General features: G+C 62.3%; 1 protein-coding gene across 2 annotated transcripts; it reads right to left on the bottom strand.

Moving 5' to 3' along the window:
- Nucleotides 1-1420: 1420 nt before the first annotated feature.
- On the bottom strand, nucleotides 1421-9674 carry PEA15 (proliferation and apoptosis adaptor protein 15). Of its 2 annotated transcripts, none has more exons than XM_079333164.1 (4): nucleotides 8506-8650; nucleotides 4856-5029; nucleotides 3459-3614; nucleotides 1421-2155 (listed from the first exon to the last, which is right to left on the bottom strand). In XM_079333164.1, exons 1-4 carry the CDS (start codon nucleotides 8534-8536, stop codon nucleotides 2091-2093), a joined length of 426 nt encoding a protein of 141 aa, XP_079189290.1. In that variant the 5' UTR covers nucleotides 8537-8650; the 3' UTR covers nucleotides 1421-2090. The 2 variants fall into 2 exon arrangements, with proteins under 2 accessions (XP_079189290.1, XP_079189291.1); XM_079333165.1 differs by lacking the exon at nucleotides 8506-8650 and adding an exon at nucleotides 9568-9674 and having other exon boundaries at nucleotides 1426-2155.
- Between the last annotated feature and the right edge of the window lie 1560 nt (nucleotides 9675-11234).

The raw sequence follows: 11234 nt of genomic DNA, 5'->3' as shown, positions 1-11234 counted from the left end.
CCCCCCCCTAAAAAAACCCCAAAACCCCCCAAAAAATCCCTTTCATTTCCCATTTCTTTTCTTGGGGGGAGGGGTTCAGGGGGGTTTTTTTGGGGGGAAAACCCCCAAAATTTCCCTGTTTAGAGGCCTAATTTTATATTGTATTAAAAAAAAAAAAACCAAATGGGCCTGGGAGTTGTCCCTGGCAGAGCTGTAAAAGTTGGGATATATATTATATATAAATGCAATAAAAACGACTCAACGAGCCCAGGACTCCCCAAAATTTTTACCCCACCCCCCCCCAAACCTCCCCCCATTTTTTTTATTCCCATTTTCCCCAAATTTCCCCCCAAAAACCCTCTCACAGAGCAGCTTTTTTCCATCTTTATCAATACACAGTCAGCACGGTCTGGGGGGGGGAGGGGAGGGAATTTTTTGGGGGGGAGGGGAGGGAATTTTTTGGGGACAACCCCCCCCTCACATGGGGGGGTCCAAAACAGTCGATTTTTCACCAAATCCAGCGTTTTTCACAAAGATTTGGGGACATTCCTGGGGGTGGGGACAATAAATAAAGGGGGAGGGGGGGGAGGGGAAGGGACAGGGAGAATTTGGGTGGGGGGAGGGGCACAGGGAAAAAGGGGGAGGGGACACACGAGCCGGTGGCTGCTGCGGGTTTTAGCTTTTATTAAATAAAATATATTAATTAATTAACATTTAATTAACTCTGCTGCCCCTCCCCTCCCTATCCTGGGTTAGTAACTAAACCTGAACCCCCAAAATCCCCTCCCCCACCCCGCCCAGTTTGAGGGCTCCTCCCTCCCAGTTTGGTACTGGGGGAGGGGCTCCCCCCCCTCATAAATTATTGGGGGGACCCCCTTAAAAAATGAAATTTTTGGGGGTTTTTCCCCAATTTTAGGGGTTATTTCTTGCTGCCCATCCCCCCAAAAATGGGAATTTTGGGGTTTTTTTCCTCAATTTTGGGGGGGTCACCACCTCCAACCTGTCCCCCCAAAAAAGGATTTTGGGGGGGGGTCAACACATTTTGCCCCCCAAAAATGAAAATTCTGGGGTTTTCCTCAGTTTTGGGGGGGTCACCACTTAGTCACTCACCCCAAAAAAGGGAATTTTGGGGATTTTCCCTCAATTTTGGTGGTTTTTTCCCCAGTTTTGGGGGTCACAGTTTTCTGGGCCTCCCCCCCCCCCAAAAAAAAAGAGAAATTTAGGGGGTTTTTTTCCCAAAATTTGGGGGGGTCACCACTTTGTCTCCCACCCCAAAAATGGGAATTTTAAGGTATTTTTCCCCAATTTTGTGGGGGGTCATCACTTCCTGCCCCCCCCAAAAAATGGACATTTTTTGTTTTTTTCCCAATTTTGTATTTTTTTCCCCCCCAATTTTGCTGGGTCACCACTTTGTCCCCCCTAAAAAATGGGAATTTTTTGGGTTTTTTTTTTCTCAATTTTTGTTTTTTTCCCCCAATTTTGGGGGGTCACCACTCACTGCCCCCCCTCCCTTTTTGTCACCTCCTTGTTCCCTCCTGCTGCAGCCCCTGGGGGGGTTTTGGGGTTCACCCCCCCCCCCCCAAAATCATCCCTGACCTCAGCACCCTCCTGAACTTCCCCCAACCCTCCTGTGACCCCCCCCCCAAGAATTTGGGGGGCTCCCAATGCTTGTGACCCCCCAAAAATTGGGGTCAGGGGTCTCAAAATGTCTGTGACCCCCCCAAAATTAGGGTGGGGGGGGTCCTAATATTTTAACCCCCCCCAAATTTGGGTGGGGGGGCTCAAATGCCTGTGACCCCAAAATTTAGGGTGGGGGGGGTGTCCCAATATTTTCAACCCCCCCAAATTATGATGTGGGGGAGGGGGTGGTCCCATTTTTTATACCCCCCCCTCAACTCACCCATATTTGAGGGGGGGTCCCCAATTCTTCCCCCCCCACCCCCAATCGAGACCTTTTTGGGGGGGTCCCCCCCAAATCCCCCTCCCCATTTTTGAGGGGGGGGGTTTAAGACGCTGTTGGTGCCCCTCCCCCTCCCCTGAGCCCCCCTCCCCCTTAGGGCTGAATTTGGGGAGGGGGTTCTGGGGGGTTTTGGGGGGGCTGCTCCTCCTGCTCAGGCCTTTTTCGGGGGGGGGGCCAGTTTGATGATCTCCTCCTCCGAGGGCTGTCGGATGATGTCTGGGGGGGGGGACACGGGGGGGTCAGGGGGGTCTGGGGGTGTGTCCCCCCCCCACCACAGAGGGTCTCCAACCCTTCCAGGGGGTCCCCAACCTTTCCAGGGGGTCCCAAACCTTTCCTGGGGGTCCCAAACCTTTCCTGGGGGTCCCCACTTCTACCTGGGGGTCCCCTCCAACCTTTCCTGGGGGGTCTTTTATTCCCCTGGGGGTCCCTGTCACAGCTTTGGGATAATTGGGGAGGGGTCCTTGTCTCTATTTTGGGGGTCCCATCCCTACCTGAGTGTCCCAACCTCTCTTGGGGGTCCTCAGTCCTTCTTGGGGAGGGGTCTCTGTCCCTACCCTGGGATAATTGGGGAGGGGTCCCTCTCCCTATTTTGGGGGTCCCAGCCCTGCCAGGGATTCCCCAGCCCTTCCTGGGGGGGTCTTTTCTCCATTGGGGGTCTCTGTCCCTACTCTGGGATAATTGGGGAGGGGTCTCTGTCCCTGGGGTCTCTCTGTGCGCTGTCCCCGAGTGTCCCCACCCTGTCCCCCTCTACCCCTGTCCCTGGGGGTCCCCAACCCTTTTTGGTGGGGGTCTCTGTCCCTACTCTGGGATAACTGGGGAGGGGTCCCTGTCCCTACTCTGGGATAACTGGGGAGGGGTCCCTGTCCCTGCCCCATTCCTCCCTTTCCCTGAGGTTCCATCTCCCAAATTCAGGGGTCCCTGTCCCTGGGGGGGGTCTCTGTGTGCCCTGGCTGTCCCTGTCCCCCCCAGTGTCCCCATTTGGGGGGGGGTCTCTGTGTGCCCTGGCTGTCCCTGTCCCTCTCTGTCCCCATTTGGGGGGGGTCTCTGTGTGCCCTGGCTGTCCCTCTCCCCATTTGGGGGGTCTCTCTGTGTGCCCTGGCTGTCCCTCTCCCCATTTGGGGGGGGGTCTCTGTGTGCCCTGGCTGTCCCCATTTGGGGGGGTCTCTGTGTGCCCTGGCTGTCCCCCTCCCCCCCGCTGTCCCCATTTCGGGGGGGTCTCTGTGTGCCCTGGCTGTCCCTGTCCCCATTTGGGGGGTCTCTGTGTGCCCTGGCTGTCCCCCTCCCCCCCGCTGTCCCCATTTGGGGGGGGTCTCCGTGTGCCCTGGCTGTCCCTGTCCCCATTTGGGGGGTCTCTGTGTGCCCTGGCTGTCCCCCTCCCCCCCGCTGTCCCCATTTGGGGGGGGGTCTCTGTGTGCCCTGGCTGTCCCCCTCCCCCCCGCTGTCCCCATTTGGGGGGGGTCTCTGTGTGCCCTGGCTGTCCCCCTCCCCCCCGCTGTCCCCATTTGGGGGGGGGTCTCACCCTTGTACTTTTTGGCGCTGGGGATGCGGGTGAGCTTGGTGTCCACCTCGTCCTCCTCGGAGATCTTGAGCACCTGCGTGCGGTACTGCACCACCTTGGTCAGCAGGTCCGGGCGCCGCGAGATCTCGAAGATGTGCTCGATGTACGACAGGTTGTCTGCGACACGGGGACACGCGGGGACACGCGGGGACACACACGGGACACACACGGGACACACACGGGACACGTGCTGGGCTCGGGCCACCCGCGCTGCGGCCACCGGGGCCCAGAGGGACGAGGGCGGGGACAAGGGCGGGGATGGGGACAGGATAGGGACAGGGACGGGACGGGGACAGGGACAAGGGTGGGGACAGGATAGGGACAGGGACAAGGATGGGGACAGGGACGGAATGGGGACAGGGACAAGGGTGGGGACAGGGATTGGGACAGGGACGGGACGGGGACAGGGACAAGGGTGGGGACAGGGACAGGGGAGAGGACGGGATGGAGACAGGGACAAGGATGGGGACAGGAGAGGGACAGGGACGGGACGGGGACAGGGACAAGGATGGGGACAGGAAAGGGACAGGGATGGGGACAGAGACGGGGACAGGGGAGGGACAGGGACGGGACGGGGACAGGGACAAGGATGGTGACAGGACTGGGGACGGGAGAGGACGGGATGGGGACAGGGACAAGGGTGAGGACAGGAGTGGGACAGGGATGGGGACAGGGACGGGGACAGGATAGGGACAGGGATGGGACAGGGACAAGGATGGGGACAGGACTGGGGACAGGGGAGAGGACGGGATGGGGACAGGAGAGGGACGGGATGGGGACGGGGACAGGGATTGGACAGGGATAGGGTTGGGATGGAGATGGGGACAAGGATGGGGACAGGGACAGGATGGACACAAGTAAAGGGACAGGGATGGGGTGGGATGGAAACGGGGACAAGGATGGGGACAGGGTGGGGACAAGATGGACAGGGGATGGGGACAGGGGACAGGATGGAGAAAAGGGACAGGGACAGGGGTAGGATGAGGATGGGGACGAGACAGAGAATAGGGACAGGAACTGGGAGAGAGGAGCGGTGACAGGGACTGGGGCAGGGCTCAGGTGATGGGGACAGGGATTGGGACAGGGGACATGGATTGGGACAGGGGACAGGGATGGGGACAGTGCTCAGGTGATGGGGACATGGATTGGGACAGGGGACAGGGATGGGGACAGTGCTCAGGTGATGGGGACATGGATTGGGACAGGGGACAGGGATGGGGACAGGGGACAGGGATTGGGACAGGGGACAGGGATGGGGACAGTGCTCAGGGGACACGGGTGGGGACAGCCCAGGGCTGGAGCAGCCCCGGGGCGGGGAGGGGACAGTGCCGCTGGCACGGGGTGTCCCCGGCTCCCACCTCGGTCCAGTTTGCTGTGGCGCTCCAGGAAGGCGAACCAGTGGTGGCCGGTGGCGATGGCGTCCCCCTCCCCGCTGGGGATGTCCTCGCGACACGCCGACTTGAGCTGCTCCAGGTCCTCGGCCGTGATGTTCTGGGCCAGCTCCTCCAGCAGAGTGCGGTACTCGGCCATGGCTGGGGACAGGGGACAGGGGACATGAGCGACAGCGACAGGGGACATGGGGGACATCAGCGACATCAGCGACATTAGGGACAGGGGACATCAGCGACATCAGCGACAGCAGCGACAGGGGACATGGGGGGCATCAGCGACATTAGGGACATCAGAGACATCGGGAACACAGGACTGGGACATGGCTGCAGGCACACAGGTGACATGAGGGACAGGGGACACGGCCGTGGCTGCGGGGACACGGTGTGAAGGACGGGGACACGGCCATGTGTGACATGAGTGTCATGGGACACGGCCATGTGTGACATGAGCGCTCCTGCTCTCAGCCATGCGTGTCACGAGTGTCAGGGTACTCAGCCACCCATGTCACGACTGTCCCCAGCCTCATCCACTGGTGTCACAAGTGTCCCCAGGCTCAGTCACCAGTGTCACCAGTGTCCTCAGCCATCCAAGTCACGACTGTCCCCAGCCCCAGTCTCTGCTGTCACCGTGTCGCCAGCCCCAGTCCTGCTGTCACGACAGTCCCCAGTCCCGCTGTCGCCGCGGGCTCAGTCCCGGTGCCAGCCCAGCCCCCCGGCCGTGACTCATGTGACGCTCACGGGCTGTGACAGGGACCGAGCCGGGACCGACGGCGGCTGCTCCGTGTGCCCCCCCCGCCAGCCCCTCCCCCCCAGCGCGGGGGGGCTCGCACGGACCCCCCGACCCCCCCTTGGCACGGGGCTGTTCACACGGGGAGCTGGGGACAGCTGGGACTGTCACCCCAAATTCACACTGATCCCCCAAATTCACAGTGACCCCAAATTCGCACTGAGCCCAAATTCACACTGATCCCCCAAATTCACAGTGAGCCCCCAAATTCACACTGAGCCCAAATTCACACTGATCCCCCAAATTCACAGTGACCCCAAATTCGCAGAGCCCAAATTCACAGTGAGCCCCCAAATTCACTGACACCCCAAACTCACAGATCCCCCCAAATTCACTGACCCCCCCAAACTCACACTGATCCCAAATTCACTGACACCCCAAATTCACACTGACCGCCCAAATTCACTGACACCCCAAATTCACACTGATCCCAAATTCACACTGACCCCCGAAATTCACACTGACCCCCCCAAACTCACACTGATCCCAAATTCACTGACACCCCAAATTCACGCTGACCGCCCAAATTCACTGACACCCCAAATTCACACTGATCCCAAATTCACACTGACCCCCGAAATTCACACTGACCCCCCACCTTTGCACGCTGACCCCCCCACATTCACACTGATCCCAAATTCACTGACCTCCCCAAATTCACACTGACCCCCCCCAAATTCACACTGATCCCAAATTCACTGACCCTCCCCAAATTCACACTGACTCCTCCAAATTCACACTGACTCCCCCTTTTCACTGACCCCCTCGGGGCACATTCACCCCAAATTCACACTGATCCCAAATTCACACTGACCCCCAAATTTCACACTGATCCCAAATTCACACTGACCCCCAAATTCACACTGACCCCCCCAAATTCACATTGACTCCCCCCAAATTCACACTGATCCCAAATTCACACTGACCCCCAAATTTCACACTGATCCCAAATTCACTGATCCCCCAAATTCACACTGACCCCCCCAAATTCACATTGACTCCCCCAAATTCACACTGATCCCAAATTCACACTCAGCCCCCCAAACTCACACTGACCCCCCTTTTCGCACCCCAAATTCATTGACTTTACACCCTCCCCCCGCTCCGTGGGGGGTCTCACCTGTGTTTGTTATTTTTTTTTGGGGGGGGGTCACTCACTGTCCCCCCTCTCCCGCCGCTCCCCGTTGCCATGGCGACACTGCCGCCCACGCAGGGATGCGGTTGCCACGGTAACGCATCACCCGCCTGCCCCTTCCCCCCCCCCCCTCCCCAAAAACCCCCCGCACCTTTTTGGGACCCCCCAAAAATCCCAGGGACGCGCTGGGGAGTGTCACACACGGGGAACTGTCGCTGTCCCCCCCCCTCTCGTGACTACTCCCGTAAACAACGCCCCCCCCCCACTCCAGACCCCCCCACTCGTGACTGCACTCGGTAAACAACCCCCCCCACACGTGAGACCCCCCCCCATCACCGACACCCCGCCCACGCCCCCCCGAGGAACAGACGCTCCCCCCACGCACAGACGCGTCCCCCCCACGCTCCTCTCCAATAACAACCCCTCCCCCCCCAAAACACTCCCCCCACGCCCCCCCCCACGCACAAACCCTGCCCCCCCCCATAACAGCGCCTCCCCCCCACTCCCAGCCCCTCCCCCCCCGTGTCCGAGCGCGCGGCCCCTTTAAGGCCGCCGATGACTCAGCCCCGGCCGGACACGGGGCCTTCCGGGGGGGGGGGGCGGGGACCGGGACCCCCCCCCCGCCCCTCCGGCCCCTCCCGCGTTCCCAGGCCCGGCCCGACCCCCCCGCGTGAATTCGCCGGGAAATGATCGGGATGGGAATGGGAATGGGGGGGTGAAAATGGCCAGGACGCCCCCCCCCGCTCCCCCCGTGGGACCTCCCCCCGTGGGACCCCCCGCCCCATTCACGTTTCTCATGCAAAGCGCCTCATGAATATTCAGGAGGGGCGGGGCCGCGCGGGGCCCCATTCGGTGGGGCGGGAGGGGGGCTCGGGGGGTTTGGGGGGTTCATCCCGGTCTGGGGGGCGCGGGACACGCGTGGGACGGTCCCTTCCTGCTTTTGTGTCCCCCGGGGGGTCTGGGGGGCGCCGATGGCATCGCTGCCCCCCCCCCCCCATACCCCCCCCCCCCTCCGCGTGTTTTTGGGGTGGGTGGGGAGAGCGGGACGCGGGGGGAGGGTCCCCCACGGGCCCCCCCACGCAGCGTGGGGACAAGGGGCCTTTTGTGGCTCGGGGAGCGGCGCGGCCGCCTCGGGCCCCCCCGGAATGCGAGTCACGGCTGCGGCCCCACGGACACGGCCCTGAGCCACTGTCCAACCCCACTGTCCGGCCCCACGGACATTGTCCAGCCCCACGGACACGGCCCTGACCCCACTGTCCATCCCCACTGTCCGGCCCCACGGACACAGCCCTGACCCCACTGTCCGGCCCCACGGACACAGCCCGGCCCCACGGACATTGTCCAGCCCCACGGACACGGCCCTGACCCCACTGTCCATCCCCACTGTCCGGCCCCACGGACACAGCCCGGCCCCATGGACATTGTCCGGCCCCACGGACACGGCCCTGACCCCACTGTCCGGCCCTGACCCCACTGTCCGGCCCCACGGACACGGCCCTGACCCCACTGTCAGGCCCTGACCCCACTGTCCGGTCCCGACCCCACTGTCCGGCCCCACGGACTCGGCTCCGGCCCCACGGTCACTCTCCGGTCCCGCGTGTCCCCCCGTGTCCCCTCCCTGCCCCACGGTGTGTCCCCCCCGTGTCGCGGGGGTCCCGCGCTGCCCCGGCGGCCGCAGCATCCCCGCGGCCGCACCTCGCACATCTGGGGCACATCTGGGGCACATCTGGGGCGCAGCTGCCCGCGATCCTTTCCCCACACCCCGATCGCGGCTCGGTTTCCCCACTCGTGGCCGCTCCGTGGGGCGGGGGGCGATGATTCCTGGGACCCCCTCCCCCGATCCCGGTCCCTTTCCCGGGCCCCCGCCCCGTCCCGGAGCCGAGACGCGGAAGCGGCGGCGCCTCCCGCGGCCCAGTTCGGGACCAGTTTGGCCCCAGTTTGGCCCCCGCCGCCGGCGCGTGACCGCCTCACGCGCCCCCTCCCCACGCGCGTGCCCCGGGGGGCGCGGCCACGAGCCCCCCCACACCCAAAAAAAAATCCCTTTTGAGGTCCCCACAGCCCCGGGGGGGGTCACACCCCGTCCCGTCCCGGGGGATGCGGTGGCACCGATGGTACTGGGCGGTACTGGGAGCACTGGGTGGCACCGCGGGGACGGGACGGGCGGGCGGCTCCCACGGGGAGCGGGTGGCACCCACGGGGGGGGACACGGCGGGGATGGGGGTCCCGCTGTCACACGGGGGGATGGGGGGACCCCGTGTCCCGAGTGGGGAGCGGGACAGGGGGGGACGGGACCGGGATGGGAACCGGGACCGGGACCGGGACCGGGACAGGGGGGATGGCGGGTCCCGCGTCCCGCGTGGGGACCGGGAGCCACCGCGTGTCCCCCCCTCAGCGCGTCACGGGTTCGAGCCCCCCCGGCAGCGAAAGGGGAAGTGAAAGGCGGGGGATGGGGCAGAACGGGGGGCACCGGGGGACCCTGACCGCGACCACCGGCACCATTAACCCCTTCCTGCCCTCCCGGGGGGGCATCACCGGAGCGGGGGGGGCGCACAGAGCGGGGGGGGCATCACCGAGATCCGGGGCCGCTGGAGAGCAGCGGGAGCGGCCCCGGGAGCGGCGCCGGGAGCGGATGGAGGCGGCGGCCGCGGGTCCATCCGGTGCCGGTGCGGCCGCCGGGGCCGTTCCCGGGCCCGGGGGTCTCTCGGCGGGGCCGGGGGTCTCTCGGTGGGGCCTGGCCCCCTCCCCACCCGCACTTACCGGCCGCGGGCGCTGCCGGTGCCGCTCCCGGTGCCGGTGCCGGTGCCGCCGCTCGGGCTCTCGGTGCCGCCGCTCTGAGCGGGGGTGGGCGGAGCTTAACGGGGAGGGGTCGGTGGGGGCGGGGCTTGGAGGGGCGGGGTCAGCGGGGAGGAGCCGCCGCGCCCTCCCCCACCTCCCCCGTGTTCCCCCCTCCGAGATTTGGGGTCCTCGCGGTGTCACCGCCGGGGCTGAGGGGGGGACAAGGGGGGGACATTGTCACACACGGCCCCGGGAGGGGATCTGGTGTTGGGATCCCATAATGGGATCCGGTAATGGGATCTGGTAATGGGATCCCATTCTGGGATGTGGAATTGGGATCTGGCGCTGGGATCCCACTCTGACGTCCTGCACTGGGATCTGGTTGTGGGATTCCATACTGGGATGTGTCACAGGGATCCCATACTGGGATCTGACACTGGGATCTGGAATTGGGATCCCACACTGGGATCCCACACTGGAATCCCACAGGTGGATTTGGCAGTGGGATCCCACACTGGAATTTGGCACTGGGCTCTTGTACAGGGATCTCACTCAGGGATCTCATGTAGGGAATCCTACACAGGAATTTGGCTCAGGGATCTCATGTGGGGATCCCATGCAGTGATCTGTCCCAGGGATCTTGTACAGAGTGGATTTCCTTCGGGAATCTCACCCAGGGGATCTTATACAGGGATCTTCTACAGAGGATCTGGCACAGGGATGTGGCACTGGGATCCCACACAGGGATCTGGTGTGGGGAATCTCATACAGGGATCTGGCACTGGGAATCTCACCCAGGGATCTGGTGTGGGGAATCTCACCCAGGGATCTGGAACTGGGAATCTCACCCAGGGATCTGGAACTGGGAATTTCACCCAGGGATCTGGCACTGGGAATCTCACCCAGGGATCTGGAACTGGGAATCTCACCCAGGGATCTGGAAGTGGGAATTTCACCCAGGGATCTGGCACTGGGAATCTCACCCAGGGATCTGGAAGTGGGAATTTCACCCAGGGATCTGGCACTGGGAATCTCACCCAGGGATCTGGAACTGGGAATCTCACACAGGGATCTGGCACTGGGAATCTCACCCAGGGATCTGGTGTGGGGAATCTCATACAGGGATCTGGCACTGGGAATCTCACCCAGGGATCTGGAACTGGGAATTTCACCCAGGGATCTGGCACTGGGAATCTCACCCAGGGATCTGGCACTGGGAATCTCACCCAGGGATCTGGTACTGGGAATTTTGCACGAGGATTTTGCACTGGGATCCAGCACTGGGATCTCACACAGGGAATTTTGCACTGGGATCTGGCACTGGGATCTTGTACATGGGTCTCACCAGGGAATCTTGTCTGGGGGACCCCAATCCAGGATCTCAGGGATCTCACACAGGGATCTCACCCATCCCCAGGGATCCCCATTCACCTGGGGACACTCCCTGCCCCCTTGGGGATTTTATGTCCTGGTCATCATCATTGTCATCGTCATCATGATCATCATTGTAATTATCATCATCATTGACATAATTTTCATCATCATCATCATTATTGTTATTATTATTATCACTATTATAATTGTCTATAATTATCATTATCATCATTGCTATCGTCATCATCGCCACCATCATCATCATCTTCATTGTC

This window comes from Erithacus rubecula (genome assembly GCF_903797595.1).
Source record: "Erithacus rubecula genome assembly, contig: scaffold_847_arrow_ctg1, whole genome shotgun sequence".
Classification (NCBI taxonomy): domain Eukaryota; kingdom Metazoa; phylum Chordata; class Aves; order Passeriformes; family Muscicapidae; genus Erithacus; species Erithacus rubecula.
This window is presented reverse-complemented; position numbering and strand designations above follow the sequence as displayed.